The sequence below is a fragment of the Rattus norvegicus genome, chromosome 9 (assembly GCF_036323735.1).
Source record: "Rattus norvegicus strain BN/NHsdMcwi chromosome 9, GRCr8, whole genome shotgun sequence".
NCBI lineage: Eukaryota > Metazoa > Chordata > Mammalia > Rodentia > Muridae > Rattus > Rattus norvegicus.
The window spans coordinates 30,202,020-30,224,993 of record NC_086027.1 but is presented as its reverse complement, the minus strand read 5'-3'; the positions used below and the strand labels follow the sequence as shown (position 1 = coordinate 30,224,993).

The 22,974-nt window shown below is 39.5% G+C and overlaps 1 protein-coding gene across 1 annotated transcript in view; it reads left to right on the top strand.

The window, feature by feature from the left end:
* The window catches only part of Pkhd1 (PKHD1 ciliary IPT domain containing fibrocystin/polyductin), a 493,369-nt gene that overhangs the window by 308,841 nt on the left and 161,554 nt on the right, over positions 1–22,974 (top strand). The window contains exons 53-55 of the mRNA XM_008766937.4: positions 4,650–4,787; positions 14,510–14,623; positions 17,181–17,268. Of these exons, the coding sequence (XP_008765159.2) occupies positions 4,650–4,787; positions 14,510–14,623; positions 17,181–17,268 (340 nt within the window). The remainder of the gene's footprint in view (positions 1–4,649; positions 4,788–14,509; positions 14,624–17,180; positions 17,269–22,974) is intronic.

The following is a 22,974-nucleotide window of genomic DNA, read 5'->3' as shown; positions in this document are numbered from 1 at the left end:
CCTTCTTGCCAAGCAGAACCCAGTTCTGGTTCTCTATGTGGGAGGGGTCTCTTGAGAAGCCAGTGCCATTGTTTCAGTAATGTGTCTCCTGGACACTAATTTCCAGCCATGTTAACCTTTCATCCCTGTAAATTATTTATGTATAAAATCTTCCACTAGTTTTGGACTATTGTTCTTGGCCATATTTATAAATTATGATGATCTATTCCCCTAAAGTTAAGCAAGGCTACAAAAGATGGAAGGTTCCACCAATAATTGCACTCTGAGCTAAAAATCCTCTCCTCTTTTATTTAAGGCAGGGTTATCTCATTTGCTAGAGACCCAATGACATTCGCATTCACTGTTCATTTGGTTCGTGCATTTACGGGAAAATATCACAGCTGAGTCCGAATGCAGAAATAAACCCATTACTTATGGAAGGTGCAGGAAAACGACACCCTGCAAATAAATGGTCCTTGTGTGTCCCTGTGTGCCCTGCATGCTCTTGCTGTTCCTCAGAAGCCTCATTTATGCCCACTGTCGAGGCAGGCTGCCTACCCGACAATGGAGAGTTGTAGTAGAAACTGTCCTCGCCACCTAAGTTATGGGGCCTCATACAGTACCTACCATACAAATAGTGGTTCTGTCTCCCCTGATTCATGCCTATGCATGTGACCCCATCATTGTTTCCAAGACCTGTGCCCTTTACCCTTGATCTCATTTCTGTAGGATTTAGACAAGTGTCAGACCCTTGGAATGCTACCCAATAGTGACCTTGATTCTTGGACTCTTCTGGGGGCGGGAGAGCTGAGTATAAATCTAGGGTTGAAGTTATATTAAATAGTTCATGATTATATTAGTTAAGTGACTCCTGGTGCAAAAAGAAGTCCTAGTCCCCTCAGAGACATCGTCTTTACACTTGTTCTTGAGGCTAGTGCTGTATTTGTACAAGAGTAGGTCTTCTTTGTTTTTTGTTATTCTTATGTGTAGTGCATGAGAGAGAGAGAGAGAGAGAGAGAGAGAGAGAGAGAGAGAGAGAGAGATCCTAAAGACTTTCATTCCTTAGACGTAAGTTTCCAGGTAATTCTTTTAAAGCTCTTATTTTTATATTCCTGATTGTCAAAATAGAACATATTTAGAAATCAAACCCCAAACCAGTTGCTTGGCAAGAGACACTAGGATAGCGATGGTGGTGTTTACTTAGCACTTGATAGATGAGTCAGTGGTGAAGGAGTGTGATTCGGTACTCAGAGACACCACCCTATGGTCGGTCCTAAGCCCCTTTGGGGGGATAGGCAGTCTTTAATTACATCTGGAGCTCATTATTTCTTTTTGGAGGCTCTTTCCAGATCAGCTCCCCCATCAGCCTCCCATTGAGCAACAGAAATTCCAGATGGTTCCCTCCATATGCCAGAGCTCAGTCTCTCAAGTAGGATAGATTGGTCATTGACGGAATAGGAGGAGAGAGCGGCACTCAAGTAGGAATAGTTGGGAAGTACTGGGGGGCAGTGAAGAGAGAGGAGGCCCATCCTTGGTATTTATTAAGTGCGTTATATAACTTTTTATGTATGACCTCTAGAAATGCCTTGAGGAATGTCACAGAGATGATGCCACTTGTGGAGAGTGTGGCATATTTGGTTACCAGCCACAGTCACACCGGGACAATAATCTCTACAAGCCGTCCATATAGCTTAGGACAGTTTGGCCTGGAAGCTTGTCTCAGCCAGTTTCCGTATGAAATGTGCATTTCCTGGTTCACGTCAGTGTCATCTCTACAATTGTGATACAAGGAGAACCCCTTTAATAGGAAAGGTTAAATGATATATGTTTATTTCAGTATAGCAGAATACTTTAGTATATTTTCCAATCAGAAGTACTTGGAAATAAAAATATTGGACCACATCCATTTAATTAAAGTATAGCACCACTTTAACTCTATATAGCATTGTTTTATTATTATATCTGTATCATGTAATGGTAAGAAACACCTGTTACTCATCTTTCATCTCCAACTTTGTGAAAGGTTTGACATATTGCAAGAAAGCCAAGGAACAAGAGAGTTGGAGACTCTAGGAAACTCGAAAGTGCAAAATATAACACCCAAAGAAACAATATTAATACTTCGCTTCCCTGGAGCCCATCTTTTCTCCCCTGGATGCTGTTGGATTATATGTATGTGTATATTCCTTGGGGTGCTTCTGAAGACCTAGTGTACACTAAATTTTGTTTCAGATCCTGATAAAATAAACACAAGGGAAGAAGTCATATACTGGTCCCATGCAGTTAATCTGTGTGTGATTCCTAGGAAACTGGTTGGGATATTTGGAGTAGGAAGGACAATTCAAAGAGAGAGTTCCTTCAAGATCAGAATGTTCTAAAAGCAAAAACCCAAATCCTATGTATTTGTCATATTTTTACACAGGCGTTACCTTCAAGGAGTTATGTATGTGTGTGCATGTGTGTGTATGTATGTGTGCTTGTATACACATTAGTGTGTGTCTGCATGTGTGTGTTTCTGTGCACATTCTGTGAATGAACAAATCATTTATTTGGCTGTGTATATCGTTTTGTGTAATCAAGCTCTATATGCAAACATTGACTACAGTTCGGGACACGTGATGACCATTTGATAGAACTTTAATCTTTAAAGGTCTTTGCTTTGAAATAACATTTTACTTCAAAACTGTGAACATGCTTAATGTATAAAACCTTAACATTGTCTTGATATTTTATTCTTTTGTTTGAATATTTTGGAAAGATCCTGAGATGAGACTGAGATCTATGTCTTTATTTCTCTAGTGAGTCATTATATACCTGTTAGTAGTGTGATAGACTCTTGAATTGACTGTGTATGAACTAAATTCTCCAAAGCTGGAAATTCTTGTTTAATGTCTTTCAACATTATAATGAGCATAACTCATTTCTTCTATAAATGATTAGTGTTCTCCTCTAAAAAGAGGACAGGAAGGACAGACTCAGTGATAACAACTACCTAATATGCAATCACATGTGGTTGTAACTCAAATAATACATATTAGTGTTCTGACTTAAATATGTAGATGGCCTCTTGGGAGTACGAAAGAGTCTGGCTGTTTCTCCAGAGGCAGTAGTAGGGGAGATCTCTAAGGAGGAGGTGAGGAGTGCTTTACTGTCAGCTACAATCCAGGATTGTTCATGGAGTGCACAGTGCTGATGATGCTGGGCCATGCAGCTACTTCGAAATCTACCACTCAGCTCAGCTGAGAGAACTGAGGTGGGAGAAGGTATGGGCTAGGCTGAAGGTGTTATAACAGAAGTTAGCCTCCATGTTATTGGCTACAGCTCAATCACATGACTTCATTTAACTATAACGACAGCTGGGGTCTAAAACTGTAAACCCAGGAGGAAGAAGGAACCAATTAGCTTGCAGCCTTCTAGTCTTTGCCACAGGAGGGCATGACTGGTCTTCTAACTAAGGAACTATGTAAGCACTAGCAAGACACTGGCTCAGGACAAGTTAATTTGCCTGGTCAGGTCCCTATGAATGGCAGAGTACATTGTTTTCTGCCATTAGAAATGAGATTAGACTAGTAAAAGAACTTTTTTATTTAAAAAGAAAATCTATAAGCCTGTCAGTGGTTGTGGTACTTGAAATTTAAGCAGAAACATTTATTGAGCACTTTTAATTCATGTTGAAGAGAGCAACACTTGATAATTTAGCTGACATGAAATATTTACTGTTTTAAGTGAAAATGTTTTATTCATACATTATTTTTAAGTTCAGGCAGAAATCTGTGATTATTTCTCTGGAAATTATACAGAAAAGGCTTTTCTGAGAGGGATGAAGGGAGGAGGGGTGAAGGGAGGAGGGGTGAAGGGAGGAGGGGTGAAGGGAGGAGGGGTGAAGAGAGGAGGGGTGAAGAGAGGAGGGATGAAAGGTGGAGGGGTGAAGGGAAGAGGGGTGGAAGGAGGAGGGATGAAGGGAGGAGGGGTAAAGGTGAGGAGTATAAGGGTTTGAAATCACCCATCAACCCTACAACCATGCCAAGCAAATGGATATTTATATATACAATGGTTCTCTTCAGCACTTACCGTAGACTTTGTATTACATTGTGGAAATTAGGGAGTTACCATATTGTGTAAGCACCCTAATCTATTTAATATTTTAATACTCACAAAAGACTTATGAGGAAGTAGATACTATTTTCATTCCCATTTCACGGACAAGATAATTGAGACGTATAAAGATAAAATTGTTCTTCCATCTAGCAGATAGAAGAGGTGAGCTTTAGAACCAAATTGTCTTATCTTTTCAAGGCCAAGGCCTTAGCCATTGTTCTGTATGCCCTGAAACTGAGTCAAAATTGAGGATACAGGTATGACACATAGGGAGTTCATAACTTTATGTACTAATCTTGTACTAATTTGGGGTTGTATTTGAGGTATTTCAGGATATAAGCAAGATTTTTCTGACCATAACATTTATTTGCTACACATGACTGACATTCTTTCCTATTTGTTAGTAAGACTGCCTCATATAGAGTATTTGTTCTGGTTGATGTACCTGGCCTGACTCAGATATCAACACACGCAGCTCCTGAATTGCCAGAAGCATGAGACATCCCTGGAGGAGAGAAAGGGGCTCTTGTCTTAGACCAATCTCCGAGTGACCTTTTTTTTGTCTCCTGAAGACAAGACGGTTCTTGTGGATACTGATCTCCCCGTGCTTAGATGCCTCTATGTGATGGGTACCTTAGAATTCCCTGTGGACAGAAGCAACGTTCTGAGTGTGGCGTGCTTACTCATTGCAGGAGGGGAGCTGAAAGTAGGTGAGTAAATGCTCTGGGATTGGATTGGGAGGGTAGGGATGGTCAAGTTCTAGAGAAAGCATTCTTGGAAATGGGAGGTAGCAGGAATCTGTTGCTGGCACAGGCTGGGGAAGCCTAAGATTAGGGATGGATTTCTCAGGGTATGTTGAGATGTGGACAATGGGGACTTCTGGTTCTTCTTTTTCATTCTCTGTCCTCAATTCCTTTTTGTTGCCCTAGAGGGACTCTTAAGTCAGATAACATGGGACCAAACCTACCACAGCCTCATATTGACTGTTCGACTTTAAGCAAAATCCTCGGGGGACTTCGAGAATCTGTAACATGTACAATAACGGAATCTACCACAGGGTCATGAGATGTGTAAATAATCAGAGGCAGCTATTCACATGGTCTTACGTTAGGTGTTTGATATAAGACACTGTATGTTACTTTAATCAGTCAGGGTGTTTACATACACATCAATAACATGAACTTTTTTTTTTAGTATTTAAGCAAGAGAACAATTTACATAATTACGTGTTTGGAATGGTGTAAAATATTTTTCCTATGCTTTGCTGTAAAAGGCAGAAAGAAGGGGCTGTTCCCAGGATCCAGATTTTGTACGTGTGTAAATGGTTATCAGACAGATGCCTGAGTGTTTGCATGTCAGGAACTCGACTGGCCCATGAGAGTGTCTTACAGGAATAAATACTCTAACCTGTCTCTTCTCACCATGGTTGGGAGACAGAGAGAGCTCATCAGCTCTGCGTTGAGAGGCCAGCACCACCCGGGGCATGGCACAGATTAGCGATGGCGGCTTAGGAACCTGGGCATCAGCAGAAGTTGTTCGGCCTAGTTGGCTTCCAGCTCTCAGAACAGACACGGTGCTCCCACCAATAGAGCCAATAACTCAACTGACTTTCCCAGCCACCTCATGCTGTTAGTCTTGGCAACAATCTTGTCAGCTGTAATTCCTGCTCTTTCTCCATGCGCTGCCTCAAATACCTATTTTCCCACTGTACACTTGTACAAGGTTTCTTTTGTTTTACCTTGGGTATTGGGACACTTAAGTCTCCTGCCTTTTAACGTGTTGCTTCTTTAGGTTATTTTTGCTCATCTCTCTACTCTGGGAAACATCAATATTCTGATATTTTCATTTCTGATTAAGACTCCCATTTGTTTAGCAGTCTCTAAAACACCCATCTAATCACTGATAGAAATACTTAATGAAATGAACTCTGCTTGTGTTAGCAAAAAAAAAAAAAGCGTTTGAAGCCATCATCTTATGACTAGAGAGTTCTTCTTTTCAGACTTCCGGGGTCACTTATAACTCATAACTTGCGGACTGAAATTTGTACCTTTGAAAGAAAGCAGCATCATGTCAGCCCCCAGTCTTGCTTTCGATATTTTGGATATTTTAAAATTATGTCTATTCCTAACTTGATTTTACCCATCACTAGATAATGGTGTATATTTTTTTCTCTCTTTTCCATCCATGTGTTCCAGGCCTAAAGGTTGCTTATTAGCACCCATCTGCCCACTCCTATGTGCGTTATGCCTGAAGGAAGACTTTCAACCCATCTGTCCACACCTACAGAAATCCCAACATGAGAGAGATAATATGTCTAGTTAGTAAACAAACTTAATAGATGTGGACATTGACACAGCATACTGCCAGAGCATATCTGCCCAGTGATACCATTTGATCCAAATCCTAACAGGGTAGAATTCTAGTTCTTGGTGGTTAAGATTCTGAGGCTGTAGATGCTGGCCAAAGATATCATCTGACTTAGATTCATAGAATGCTACACTTGGAAGTAAATTGGAGATCAAAGTTGCCTCAAGAACATCAGAGTCAGGTACATTATTTTCTCAGTGCTTGTCTCGCTAGAACATATGCGTGAGCAGAAAGTATAGCAGCTAAAGAAACAGGAAAGACAACTGACCATTGTGCTCTAGATACTGTTATTATAGTGACTGATAAATGCATCATGAGGAAAAAATGTAATAATAACAACGAACACCCCCACAATATATATTTATTTGAAAATATCTAGTTTTAGCTATGTATATTAGTGTGTGTCTTTGTGTAGGAATGTGCTTTTGGAGTCCAGAAGAGGGTCTCAGGCACCTTCTGCCACTGGAGTAGAGCGACAGTAATATAGGTAGTCGTGAGCCTTCTGATTAGGAGTGTTGGGTAACTAACTCAGGTCCTCTGTACTAGTCATTGGAATTCTTAACTGCAGAGCCATCTGTCCAGCCAGCATGCATATCTTAAGAGATGGTGAGATGGCTTCATTTTATAACCTGGACAACCTTTATCTAGTCTTTAACAACTTACCTTTTGGCTTTAGCTTTTCTTTTATAAAATGTTTATTACACACATTTATTCATTACATATGGGTGTTTATATGTGTGTTTGTGTGTGTGTGCAAGTGTGTGTGTGTGTGTGTGTGTGTGTGTGTGTGTGTGATAGTCAGAGGGGGGGCATTTAGTTTTGTGCATGTCATACTACACCTGTGGAGGTTTATGGACAACTCGTAGAAGCTGGTTCTCTCCGTCCACCATGTGGGTTATAGATCCTGGGAATTGAACTGAACTCAGAAGGTTATCAAGCTTAGTGGGACTGGTGGAAGGCCCCACTACAACATGCTCCCAAGTTTCATTAAATATGCCACGTACTAGAAGTTCATAGCTATGAACCATGAGTAACATATAGAATTACTTTCATGAATAACATTCCTAGATGAAGAAGTAAAGAAATTAAGCAAAAAAAGAGGAACCAAATCCTCTATTGTGATGATTTTCCAGTTCTGTTTATACATTTATTGTTTCTTCCTTTTCTCCCCTTTTCTCTTTTATATGTTTTTCTTTTATTGAGTGATCACCTCAGTGCCGGGCATTGCTTTTCCACTGAGTATTTCTCAGGGATAAGGAGAGAAAGCATCCTTGTGTTTTTTTAAATTTGTTTTCTTGGGAAAACAAACCATGAGATTTACAGAAATGATACATTTAGATAACAGAGTGTGTTCTAAAGGAAACTAAGGACATACTCTGGGGAGGTCTAGGTTCCCTGTTGGCCATTATAAGTTGGGTGGTTAATAACGAGTAGTCTAAAGGGTCATGCAACCTCTGTTCAAAGAGATCAGAAGGATCTAGACCTACAGTGATTGGGAAAGACATTCTCAGCCTTGATGAACATCTCAAGCAAAAGGCTTGAGGCAGGACATTGCGTTGCAGGGTGGGAGGTGGAAGGGCAGCAGCTGGACTAAAGAACAGTGTAAATTAAGTTTCAAATTCTACTCTAGAAATTCACTGTACAGCTTCCATAACATTCTCCAAAAGTATTTGTTAGCTGGGAGTCTTCGCAACTGTAGAGAGCATCCCTTCACAGTTTTCATGAGGAAATTGATATTGGCATGTTTTTCTTATATATTTCAAAATCTTGTATTTGGTAAAGCACAAAACCATGAGCAGCCTCTCTCACATTTTTTTTAATCCTCCCTTCCCAACTTCTAGCAACTCAGCCTCTCCTAGGAACACTTTCCTGTGTCTATTAATAGAGGGCATTTGGTGTCTTATTTCTGGTATATTCTGCCTGTTATTCTTCCCCTTACTACATTCTCTTTACTAATATAATGCATTAGTTTTCAGGTATCCTCTTTGTTACATTACAGTGTTTAAGGTATGTTGGAAAACTTGTTATCTGCAGCTTCTGATAACGTGTGGACTGGTATACGGGGGAATATGGGGGAATATATGGAGTAGACCAAGGTCTACCTTGTCTAATGGTGCGTTTTCACCCCTTAGAACACATAGTGCTCACATGTCTACATCTTTGAGGCAGGACTCATAGTGTTAATGCTGAAATGACCATGATGCGCTCCTGTAAGAAAGGAATTGAGCAAGTAGGAAAACAGGAAAAAGTTGGTGACCCAACTTCAGTTTTTACAATCTGTCTTGAACCAATTAAAAATGCCAACACCATCTTTGGTTTGTTGAGTGCATTGACTAATCTGTGTGTGTTTGCACAGGAGCACCTGTCTGGCCATGTCTCCATTTATATATTCACATAAATGAGGAATTGCACCAATTCATTTACATGTGTTCCTTGTATCATAGTTACCATTGATGTTAGCATGTTATTGACACAAATGTTCAACTCACTAGGGACTTTATGCTTTCAAAACTGCATGTGAATTTTTTTTTGGGTAATACTTTGTACAATGACTTCGGAGGTGGATAATCTGGAATAGCATATCTACTCAAATTACTGTCAAAATACTGAAAGAAAAGAATATAAATATTTTATTATGCATAAGTAATATGGAATATTGGTTTTTGTATGAATAGAAAATTTATATAAATATATATACTTTGTTTCATACAAATAAATTGAGTAATATATATTCTAATATGCATTGGTGGACACCAGACATGCAGCTCTAATAATTTTTGAATATGAACAGATTCCCTAAATGAGCAAGGTACACTTGCACACATTTGTGAACTGAGGAGACAGTATTTTATCGTTTCTCTGGCTTGTCATAGCCAAGTCATGTCATGAACTGCCTAGTTAGTTACTCAGTAGATTATGCTAAGAACATAGACTTTTATCCTGAAACTAGTCACACATTTTTTTAGAGCCATTTATCAGTGCTACCTCATTGTTGCAGCCAGAAGCCTGAGGCCATAGTTAGCATCTGGCTTTGATTGTCAGGAAATGAAGCACTAGGTGTATAGAAACTTCTGTCATTGCTTCCAGGATTGGAGCTTCCTCAATCCCAAGGAAGCAAATCTTCATAGTTTACTGCCTTCCAAACTGGAAGTTCTGCAAGACTCACTGGGTGACTAGGTAATAAGAAACAAACAAACCCAAGAAAACTATAGAATATATCCTTCAGCCTAAAGCCATGATATCATTGGACAAACAGAGAGTCATGTGCTTGATTGCTAAAAGCAATATATCAGGGATTAGAGAGAGATCTCAATGGTTAAGTGTTGCTTTTGCAGAGGACCTAGTTCAATTCTGAGCACCCACCTGGTGTCCCATAACCACCTGTAAGTCTAGATCCAGGAGATAAGACCAGAAATAGCATATCTACTCAAACTACTATCAAAGTACTAAAAAGGTATATTAACATTTTATTGTATAAGTTTTAAAATAAGATTTGCCATAGGAATCTTGATATTTGTCTGAATAGAAAATTTATATAAATGTATATACTTCCTTTCATCCAAATAAACTGAGTAATATATATTCTAATATGCATTGTTGGGCACCAGACACACAGCTCATGCACATGAAGGCAAAACCCTCATTTATATAAAATAATATATCAGGTTAAAATAAATACTAATGTCTTCCTTCAAGCAAATACACTTCTAATGGCTAAGTGTGCTGCATGTATTTCTACAAAGACATGGTTTAGGAGAACTAAAGTGGACCAGACATCAGCCAATCAGACTTTACACTAACAGATTTCTAATTCAGGTAATGGTTGGCTAAAGTATTTTAAAGTAACATGGAAGATATATGCTTTCTAAATCCTATATTTAAAAATTTGTGTTTTATAAGTATAGGAAGCATGAAATTCCACTTTTGTTCTTGAAGAGTCCTAAAAGGGCCAAATATCTAAACATTAAATAATATAAGTTTTGGGGCTGGAGGGATGGCTCAGTGGTTAAGAGCACTGACTGCTCTTCCAGAGGTCCTGAGTTCAATTCCCAGCACTACATGGTGACTCACTACCATCTGTAATGGGATCCGATGCCCTCTTCTGGTGTGTCTGAAGACAACTACTGTTATACATTAAATAAATGATAAATAATACAGGTTGTGAGAGAACAGATCTTTAGGGTTCAGCCTCCACCTTAGAGAACCTGACCTCAGGTTGAACTCAAGTTAACTAAAGGCCGGTACCTAGCACCAGTATCCATGTTATCCCCCCACAAATCTGCCCCTCAAGTTACAAGCCCATCTGTCTCTACATTTCACTTGCTAACAACTACCAATCAGGAAATGAACAGAAGTTAAGTTTATGATTTGGCTCCCAGCAACAGCCAATTATGTTAAAGGCCATAATGCCAATTAGATGCATGCCAGGCTAGATAACCCGTTCTCGCCTCTATAAATGCTTGCCCAAAACTAGACTGGGGGCTGCACCCTCCCATTTCGCTGCGGCAGACACAACAGTATGGCCCAAGGCTGAGCTTGTAAATAAAGACCCTAGTGCAATTGCGCTGGCGCCACCTTGCTGGTCTTTTGGGGCTTGCGAACAGGCACCACAGTCTTAAGATTTGCCATAGAAAATACTATTTCTATTTCTATTTCTAAATGGATACCACTTTTCACAAACATTACATTATCTTTACATTTTTATTAATGCCTTATTAATCAAAACTAGTAAACCTAAAGAATTGTCTAATCTGTTCAATATCTTTAATATTAAAAGATTTCAAAATCAGTATTTTAGAATGTATGGCAGTTTCTTAGCTCACAAGGAAAAGAAAACAGGCAAAAGGCGCTTATGTTATTTTGAGCTAAAATATGCTATGTTGTTAAAGCCAAGAAGGGCCAGACTTAACTGAATAAAGCCATGCGGACGTAAGGAGGTCAGTGAGTAAGGGCTAGGAGTGGTTTTTCCAGGCAGAGGCGGGGAAGCACGTGTTTGGGGACTTACTGTGGCTCAGCTAAGGAGCACACTAGAAAGCGGGAGAAGAGGGGATTGTTCTACATGAACAGAAAACACAGGCAATGCTTCTCCTTGTTGGTCAATTCAAAACACTTACAAAACGTTTACCATTATTTATAAATACCAAGCCGAAGAACTTTGAGGATGTACTCCTCTTTGTTCATACCGAATTCTAAATCTTTAGTTCAGGTCCCTAAAAATACAAGAGGTTCGGCCACTTTCACAGACTGGAATTCAGGAGCGCAGTCGATTCTTAGAAAAACTATTAGAGTGAAGCCAGCTGTGGGTGGAAAATGGAGGATTGGGAAGAATGAAAAGGACTGTGAAGGGAAAGATCTGAAAAATTAGGGAATAACCTTGAATGCATTCGTTGATTCCAAGGTGCCGGCAATCACATTGATAGGGTATGCATAAGTGTAAACTAGCCTCATACTTGATTCTATCATGGATAGTTAACAAAATAATAAAAGGTCCTTTTCCATTTTTATATGTTTTAAATTCATGGATTCAATTGTACCATATCCCCCAAATCAATAATGGTTATCTTCGGTATCCAGAACTTATGTTCTTCCGTCTCCCCAGGTGATTTTAACATCTGGAACCAATTCTCTTTCCATTGCCCGCCATCATGCTAAGTAATGGCAACTATGTCCTACATGTACACACACACACACACACACACACACACACACACACACACACACACACACACACACACAAACACACACACACACCCTAGAATGGCATTTATTTTATCTAAGCCCAATGCCACTGCCTAATAGCTATGTGAGTTATCACTAGTTACTTTAACTCTTCTTGCTTCCATTTTCTCATGGAATCTCTGCAGTTTTCACTGAAGACCTTTAACGATACAGGGACATCATGTATGTGAAAATATCAGCAGCGTCTCCCAATATATACACTTCAGGTTTCAAAGCACCTTTACAAACTTAAGCCAAGATCCATGTACCTCATCCAGGACACTGCGTCTCAGCGCTAGTTACTCTTATTTACTGGTATCATGTATCCTGAGGAGAGCACACCACCTCTGTTGGCAAGACTGAGACTACATCAGGGACGGCAGGCCCCCAAAAGCTGCCCTCTCACCAGCGTTTACAAATCCAGAAGGCACCTTGTTGTAATGTTAGAATATCGCGCATTTCCCGCTCCTGTCCCCGCCCGGTTCTGAATCTTGGGCTCCATCTTTTTCCCTCTCCCATCTTAACAAAAAGAATCCAAACTCTGGTCTCTTCAGATTCTCAAAGATCACGGCAGGCTGACTAATTTTGCCCAGATTTTCTGCGAAGGCTCCACATGTGCTGGAGTTTGGGGTTGCATAATTGATTTAATCTCCGATTTTAGAGCAACGCGCACAACTCTTTGTGGGGCTCAGCATACATTTCTCTAGGGCAAAAAGTGTCCTACTTTTCCTCTCTGGTATCTGATTACTGCTAGGTCTCCTCCCCACCCCCCATCTCACCCCCCACCAAGGCTTTTCCCGCTGAAATAAATGAAATCGCAGTTGGAAAACAGCTTACTGGATAGACTTATAACAGCGAGATAAGAGCCACGCCAAGTGCATTTGCTTAACGGTCTCCTGTTCTTTGCCTCCTTTCTTCTTTGGGCTGAGATACTCTTGTTTCTAGGCTAAGGCACTGTGGCATCTATACAGACCAGGAGCTTGCCTTAGTGTTGTAGCAGAAACACCTAAGCCATGCATCCCACTGATTTTTCTTGAGTCGTGTCCTGCCCAGATTGATTTGTCTCTCAGCATCTTGCTATCGACACAGTAATGGCTGGAGAGAACGATCCCAGGAGATATGAATATAGCAAACCCCGAACGAACTTACACCATGAGCACAGAAAGTGCCAGTGGGGGTGTGGGAGGAATGCTTTTATGCTGCCTGAGCCAAAAAGGCTAAGCAAAATGACAAGTAGGTAATTTTGACTTTACCAGTTATTCTATACCGTATCTCTCAGTTCCCCAACCCCCATTTCCTTTGTTGTTGTTTTCTGGAAACTGGTAAACTGAAAAAGTCTTACTTGACGGTAGAAAATTCTGGTGAGAATGCTTCCATAGAATATAGAGTTTCAGGAGGACTTTTCTACTGGTTAGTTCTTCAACAATTGATTATGTAAGAATAGCATAATTTTCCTAGGTCATGTACACAAATAAATAATGTTAGCAAGTCCCTTAACAATTAAATTGTTAAGAACATGGCAGAAGAGGATGTCAGACACAAGTCCCATCTGCTGAGTGTCCTAGCATTATGCTTTTTGTATCCCAATGATGCTAACAGAGCTTATACAAAGCCATTTATTACTGGCTTACTAAACCACCAACTGTTTGAAGTTTTATACATTGCTACTCGGATAGATTAGGTAAATACCAGTCCTTATTATATGTGGATATTTATAGTGAAGGAAGAATCATACTTCTCAGGTGTGTAGGGAGCATTACATGCTAAACCATGTTGAGGAGACAATAATTCACATAACCTTGGTCACTGTATTAGCCAGGCTTTGCTGTAATAATGGTCTTTAATAAATAACCTTCAAGTCTTAGTGGTTTGTAAAATGAGGATTCACATTAGACAGGGTTGAACTTGGCTTGAGTCTGCATGCTATTCTCAGGGGTTTTCTAAACGTGTCTTCACTTGGGTACCCAAAGATGTGAGGAATTCTATGATAGAGAAGAGACGTGTGGAATACCTGGCACAGCTAGCTGACACCTTTTACCCTGTTTTACACCATTTCTACCTCATTTTATCCAAAGTTCACTAATTCGAAGCATTTTACCAAATCTTCCTGGATAGTAGGAGACAGTAAAGTGTGCTCTGAGCCAGTCTATGATGAGAAGTAACAGACAGCTGGTGAAGAGTGACCCAGCCTCCTTCAGAGAGGCATGTGCAACCCCATGCTTTCTGCAGTTACTTCGTTTATGTGACCAGTGCCCTTCCCCATACAGTGGTATCATAGCATTTACTCTGGGTCTCTCTGCATTTCAAATTATCTTGTTTTGGATGATGCTCTTTGTTTTTTTATCAGGTACTTTGGAAAACCCCTTAGGAAAAGACCAAAGACTTCTGATACTCCTCAGAGCCTCAGAAGAAATCTTCTGTGACCGTTTTGACGGAATACGTGTTGACCCTGGAACAATTGGTAAGAGTTAAGCATCGTGTATGTTACTATAACCTGTGTGTAATGGGTGTGTCTATGTTTTTGCATGAGAGACTGATAGAGACAGAGAGACCGAGACAGAGAGGCAGAGGAGTTCTGTTTATTAGATAGTGGCTGAATTCTGCACAGTTTATATTTACTTTTTGATGTATCAGATATCCAAAGTCCATTTATAGATACCATAACTGTGACCCAGAGCTGATAAACTATATATGTGTGATGGCCATGAAAACATTCATTACTGACAACATTTTCCTCCTACTGTCACAGTGTCATAGTATCAAATCCTAAATTCTTCTACATGAGAGTACTAAGACTGGGATATCTTGTGCAGACACATATGAATGTTTCCAAACCAAAGAGCAGTGCTATACAGGGATTATTTGCTTTGTAAAAGGGAAATTTCTATGTATGAAGCAGTTTCCCTCTCTTTTTTTATTTATTTTTTAATCTTTTTTTTTGTTTGTTTACAGTCCAGACTTTTCATCCATTTCAAAACTAGGTCACTCGTATCTATATATCCTCCTTACAGAAGGAGAGTTGAAACAAGTCAGGTCAGAGTCATTTACTATGTTTTTCAGTACTATGTTGTCATATAGCCCAGATGACTGTGTTACTGTCAAGAGCTAGGATAATCATTTTATTGGATTTCCCTTTAGATGAACAGCTATCTCTATCTATCTATCTATCTATCTATCTATCTATCTATCTATCTATCTATCTATCCATCCATCTATCATCTATGCCTTCATATGAGAATTATGAACATTATGGGATACATATTCAGATATCATGGGGTTTGTTGACTTAGTTTCAAAATACCTAATAATTTCTGTATAAAATGTTGAAATGCTTAATAACTAACTTTTTCCTACGAATTCTGTTTATTTTATTATTTCCATGACATGGGTAGAAGAATTTTAACTTTCACAGTAGACGAAGAAGGACTATACTTGGAACACTTGATTTGATCCCTTTGTTCAGTGTGTGTAGTCACATTAGTTGAAACTTTCTGGTGGGAGTCCACACTACAGAGTGCGCTGACCCTAGCCCCAGCCACACGCTTCAACGAATGAATGTCTTTATAATTTTTACTGATAGCAATTAAAACAAAGAATACCCAATTCACAGAAGACTTGGCTTCTATGACATCATAAGCAGATGGCAGGTTTACTCATTGTAAGTAGTTTATTACCTTCTTGAAACAAGTAAGAACCAGAATCATTTTACAGTTAACCTTTGAGAATGGAAATAACCAAGAAATCTGCCTTTTTAGTTAATTGAATTTTCCGGATAATTTAGATTTTGAAGATATGATTTTTTTTTGTAACAAAAATTGTTGTTGGAAATTTCTCTAAATCATCCCAGGATCCTTTTTGTCTAGGTACTTAGCCCATGGTGAGTAAAAGGTGGTTTTAGTTTTGTGGTTTGCTATTTTATGACACGTGTTTATGAAAGTATATTATGAAGACCTGATTCTAGGGTGTGTTCTGAAAATAAAGTTCATCTGCATCTATTAATTCTTACTTTATTTTCTAGCAAATCTGTCTAAATTAGAGTTTAGAAGAAATTGCATACATTGGCACAAATACTTAATTAAGGTTTCATTAATTATGCCCTTACTATTTTGGGCCACATTGCAAATCCAAGGCATATTGTTGTTATCTCAATGATATTGTTATGCATTTTTCTTCCTGCATTTTTAATAAAATATTATGAACATTTAGCTTGCTAAATTAGTGACAATGTTTCTACCTATGTAGGGCTATTCACATAATCCATTTGAGTGCAGGGTAAATGAAAACTTGTAGTTAGATGTACATGTTTATAGACACATATTTTTCATCTAGATTTATCTAATGAAATAAATGCACATATGGAAACACATAATTACTTTTTTCCTACTGCTTGAGTGCATGGTCACTGTTTTTTGGAAAACTATAGACTATGAGAAATTATACTTAATGTGGTTGAAAATAGCCATGAATTATTTTTGAATCTCAAAAAGGCATGGAGATACAGTCTGACTGTCCCTTGTAAAACTATAATTTGTGAGTCCAAAATAAAACAGAAGATCTGTTCATGTTTCCCCTGATTATCTATAGTAAGACAAAATATTAAGTTTTAGTATTGAAAGCAATGGTAATAAAGAGCACCAAAAGCCCATCCTCAGGAAATAGAACAAGTCTTGCCACTTGGAAAATATAGTATAAGTCATAAAATACCAAAACCGACTGACTTCCAGGAGATCACAAAAGTCCTGAAGTCATCTTAATGGCAGACAGACTCTAATATGTGCTGGTTAGCCATTAGATGGTGTATATCTCAGTTTTTAGAGTGTCATTATCTGATATAGCTTTACTTTCTCTGTAGGTCTTTGAGTTATATTTTACCTGTTATAATAGAAATATTTGTTTTTTTCAAAGATAAGGTAGACACTCTTAGATATGGATTATATGTTGCATAGTTTGTGTAAAAAGATCTGAAACACAAGATGGAATTGTTTTCTGAGTGATTTGTTGATTCTTTAACTTTTCAGGAGTTTATGGGAAACTTCGCCTTCACAGCGCATATCCTAAGAAATCCTGGGTACACCTTGGAGCTGACATTGCCCCGGGAAATGAGAGGTAAGGAGAGAGTCGGAGACCTTCATTTCTTGTTATTGTTTCACTTGGCTGTCTGTGGTGTGGGGTTGTGAAATGAAATGCTAAATATCATTCAAAATTAAGTTGAAAAGTGGGGTTACTTGGAAAAAAACATGTAACACATCATAAAATGGTGAAATGTACGAAATCTAGGGAAAGAAAACTATGTACTAAGAGTAGTTTTACGTCATGTGTGCTCCGGTAGAACTATGAGTTTTGAGAGTTAAGACAAGGACTAAAGTTGAAAATGTAACAGCAAGACTTGACAAGGCACCATTTAGAGACACTGGCAGAAATCATTGTGGGATGGAGCAGAAGACGAGGAAGAATGGATCCACCATTGCCTTGAACTAAACAGACAGTATAGAACACAATCTACAGGCATCTACTAGTACGAGGAAGACACGATGAATACATGAAAACAACAGGAGATGACTTCCTAGAAGCACAGATCAGAAAATAGAAAGCTCTCATCCATAAAGGCCCTAACTAATAAGAAGCCAGGGTACCCTAGATGCACAGAACGCATGAAACTCAAGGATGACCAAAATGCGAATGCTTCACTCCTTCTTTAAAAGGGGAACAAGAATACCCTTGGGAGGGAATAGGGAGGCAATGTTTAGAACAGAGGCAGAAGGAATGCCCATTCAGAGCCTGCCCCACATGTGACCCATACATATACATCCACTCAATTAGACAAGATGGATGAAGCAAAGAAGTGCAGACTGACAGGAACCGGATGTAGATCTCTCCTGAGAGACATAGCCAGAATACAGCAAATACATAGGCGAATGCCAGCAGCAAACCACTGAACTGAGAACGGGACCCCCGCTGAAGGAATCGGAGAAAGGACTGGAAGAGCTTGAAGGGGCTTGAGACGCCATATGAACAACAATGCCAAGCAACCAGAGCTTCCAGGGACTAACCCACTACCTAAAGACTATACATGGACTGAACCTGGACTCTAACCTCATAGGTAGCAATGAATGGCCTAGTAAGAGCACCAGTGGAAGGGGAAGCCCTTGGTCCTGCTAAGACTGAACCCCCAGTGAATGTGATTGTTGGGGGGAGGGCAGTAATGGGGGGAGGATGGGTAGGGGAATACCCATATAGAAGGGGAAGGGAATGTTGGCCCGGGAATAACAGTAGAGATGTAAATAAAGAATACTCAAGTTAGTAAAGATGAAAAAAAAAAAAGAAGCCAGGGTATCTCCAACAGACAGGATAACAAAAGCCCTAACTTCAGCTATGTACTCCCTGGTGGGATTTCTTCGGCAGTTATCTTTTTAATTTTTAAGGTTCCTTTATCATTTTCATATATATATACATATATATAACATCATTATATATAATCATATATACATATACATATATATTCTGTGTGTATGTGAATGTATGTATATTTGTGTATGTAAGTCCACATACCTATTTAGTTTGAGCATAGTGCCCAGAGGAGGTTGTTAGAGGTTTTTGTTATAGATAAATGGATATTAAGGAGATTGTGTGTAGGGGGGTGGGGGGGGACCACTCTCTTCAAGGCAATGGGGAGGAGGATGGCATAAAGGACTGTTGGATAAGGGACTGGGAGAGGAGGGAACATTTGGAATGTAAATAAATAAAACCATTAAATAAAAAAAGATTGATCATAGCATTATATAGTCCTGATGGTACAGAAAGAAAATTAAGTTAATAAAAAACATGGGTCTAGAAGCTTGTTAGAATCTAAAATCCAAAGAACATGGAGTTCTAATGACAGAAGAAGAAGGGTGCTTCAACTCAAGAAAAAAGAGTATGTGTGTGTGTGTGTGTGTGTGTGTGTGCGCACGCGTACGCGTGTATGTGTGTGTATGTACGTATGTATGTATGTGTGTATATACACACACATATATATATGGACTATAATATATACATATGTTTCACACATATATGAATAAATCAATTCATTCTATATTTATATTTATTCTATATAATGTATTCTGTATTTATAGTATATATATTCCCATTTAAATCTCTCTGGAATATATGAGTGGGGTTATTATCAACATTTTATTTAACTGGAGTCACAAAAGTCAAAGAAGTGTCACAAAGCTAGAAGTTCTTATGGCTGAATATTTCCCAGTGCATCTAATTCCACTGCTTATGTTCTAAAACTTAGAAATTTTAAAAGCTAGCATTTCCTAGAATCATTCTCACAGAGGAATGTTTTAATGAAATTGTATTTTAAAAGTGTAAGTATCATAGAATACTGGTTTTCTGTGTTATATAGCTGTTTTCTTCAAATTGAAACATTCTCTCTTGGAAGGAGGAGGAAGATTCATAAAATTCGGAAAGTTTGCCAGGCAGGGAATATCATACCTGTAATTCTGGTAAGCAACCAGTGAGGCAGGATCATCATGAATTCAAGGCCAGCCTCAGTTATATAGTGAGTTCTTGGCTGCAGAATGAGAGTTTGTACTAAATCATTATCTAGAAAGTTCATGAGTCTCAGGGTACTCCTGGGACGTGAAAGCATCATGGGGGCCATTTTGCAGGGTTACTTTAGAGATAGTAATTGCTAGAAGAGACTGTTAGCTGAAGCTTCCTGGTTTCCCCTAAGAAACTCTAGTAAGGGGGTGTGTGCTTTAATTAGTTGTCAACCCACACTGGGAAGGCTTTTCAGTGATAGCCCACTTTGAGTCACCCTTGTTGCTGTTCTACCTGTGGTCTTGTAAGTGACCATAAGTACTTCACTGGTTATACAGCTAGATATGGGTTGACTCTTACTTGGTCTCTCACTGGTACCCTGAGTGGGGTGCATAAACATTTGTTCATGTATTTCTAGGAGAACATATAATACATGAATCTCCTTTCTCTTCAAACTTAATAAGAGAACTTGACACATAAACCTTGTCTGTACACGGTTGATTCATTTTATAAGTACAGTCCACGAGGAAACCTCCAGGAAAGTCGTTCTCTCTCATTTAGCAAACTTGTTTTCTGTTCCTGCTCACTCAGCCAATGTAGAGCCAGTGAGATTCCTTGAAGAATCTTCTTCTTTTTTTTAATTTTTTTTATTAACTTGAGTATTTCTTATATACATTTCGAGTGTTATTCCCTTTCCCGGTTTCTGGGCAAACATCCCCCTCCCCCCTCCCCTTCTTTATGGGTGTTCCCCTCCCCATCCTCCCCCCTTTGTCGCCCTCCCCACAACAATCTAGTTCACTGGGGGTTCAGTCTTAGCAGGACCCAGGGCTTCCCCTTCCACTGGTGCTCTTACTAGGATATTCATTGCTAGCTATGAGGTCAGAGTCCAGGGTCAGTCCATGTATAGTCTTTAGGTAGTGGCTTAGTCCCTGGAAGCTCTGGTTGCTTGGCATTGTTGTACATATGGCATCTCAAGCCCCTTCAAGCTCTTCCAGTTCTTTCTCTGATTCCTTCAACGGGGGTCCTATTCTCAGTTCAGTGGTTTGCTGCTGGCATTCGCCTCTGTATTTGCTGTATTCTGGCTGTGTCTCTCAGGAGCGATCTACATCTGGTTCCTGTCGGCCTGCACTTCTTTGCTTCATCCATCTTGTCTAATTGGGTGGCTGTATATGTATGGGCCACATGTGGGGCAGGCTCTGAATGGGTGTTCCTTCTGTGTCTGTTTTAATCTTTGCATCTCTATTCCCTGCCAAGGGTATTCTTGTTCCCCTTTTAAAGAAGGAGTGAAGCATTCACATTTTGATCATCCGTCTTGAGTTTCATTTGTTCTAGGCATCTAGGGTAATTCAAGCATTTGGGCTAATAGCCACTTATCAATGAGTGCATACCATGTGTGTTTTTCTGTGATTGGGTTACCTCACTCAGGATGATATTTTCCAGTTCCAACCATTTGCTATGAATTTCATAAAGTCATTGTTTTTGATAGCTGAGTAATAATCCATTGTGTAGATGTACCACAATTTCTGTATCCATTCCTCTGTTGAAGGGCATCTGGGTTCTTTCCAGCTTCCAGATATTATAAATAAGGCTGCGATGAACATAGTGGAGCACGTGTCTTTGGTATATGTTGGGGCATCTTTTGGGTATATGCCCAAGAGAGGTATAGCTGGATCCTCAGGCAGTTCAATGTCCAATTTTCTGAGGAACCTCCAGACTGATTTCCAGAATGGTTGTACAGTCTGCAATCCCACCAACAATGGAGGAGTGTTCCTCTTTCTCCACATCCTCGCCAGCATCTGCTGTCACCTGAGTTTTTGATCTTAGCCATTCTCACTGGCGTGAGGTGAAATCTCAGGGTTGTTTTGATTTGCATTTCCCTTATGACTAAAGATGTTGAACATTTCTTTAGGTGTTTCTCAGCCATTCGGCATTCCTCAGCTGTGAATTCTTTGTTTAGCTCTGAACCCCATTTTTAATAGGGTTATTTGTCTCCCTGCGGTCTAACTTCTTGAGTTCTTTGTATATTTTGGATATAAGCCTTCTTACTGTATGTTATTTGTAAACTTACCTTCTCGTTACTCCTCACTGGACTTGGTTATATTTGAAACCTTTGGAGAGAAAGATGAACCAAATGGTCATTTTGTAATTAGAGTAAGTCACAACAGACTGCATAAAGCTGAAGAGTTTGTTCTTAAACAATTCTGCCCATCGTATGTATGCACAGCCCATGGCTTAGGCAGCCATAGGCACATGTTCTCTGAAACTAAGTGGTTAGTCTTCTAGCTAATCTTAAGGTATTTGTATTTCATTCTATCTGTTCATAGACTTTTAAGTAGACAAATACTAGATCTGGCCTGAGCTTTGATCTGATGGAAAATGATTGCTTTTGCCGAGTTGGAGGCCAGAGAAGATGGCAAAGATCTTTAAGAGATGATAGCAATATTTTAGTTTTTCAGGGAACACCTGATATTGTCTTAGATAATGTGGTGTGGTGTGGTGTGTGTGTGTGTGTGTGTGTGTGTGTGTGTGTGTGCGTGTGCGTGTGTGTATGTGTGATAGAGAGACAGTGAGAGAGAGAGGTGGGTGTAGGGAGGGAAGGGGAAAGGAAGGTGGGAGAGAGAGAGAGAGAGAGAGAGAGAGAGAGAGAGAGAGAGAGAAAGAGAGCGAGCGAGAGAGCGCGCACTAACTGTTGGTGAGAGGGGAATGAGACAGGAAGCATGCTAATATTGCCCCTAAGTACCAGGAAGCAGAGAGAATATTATGAAGACTCTTTTGTAAATTTTATTTGTTTGCTTTCTGATTAATCATATCATTCTCTCCTTCTCTCTCTCTCACACTTTCTCCCTCTCTCAGACATTACACAGGCTTTATTCTGTCTCTTTGCCTTAAAACCCTGTTTTTCAAATGTTTGTTTTTAGCTGACAAGTAAAACCATTGAATGTTTAATGTGTTTGGAATCGTGTTTTGAAACCCGTATGTCATGCAAAGACTAAATAGAGTAAATTAGCATATGAGGTATCTCATCTCACATGCTTTCGTTGTTGCTGGTGGTGGTGGTGAGAACGGAGTGAAGTCTGTGTTCTCAGCAGCTTTTGAGTAAGATGTTCGCCCAAATCAGCATGACCTAACATGTGTTCCCTGAACTTTTTACTCCTCTCTGCAATCCACACTTTAGGCTTTGCACATAAATGAGATCAGATGGTGTTTCTGGCTGTTTCACTCCTTCACGTAGCATAACGTCAATCTATGCTGTTCAGATGGCAGCGCTTCCTTCTGTTTGAGGCC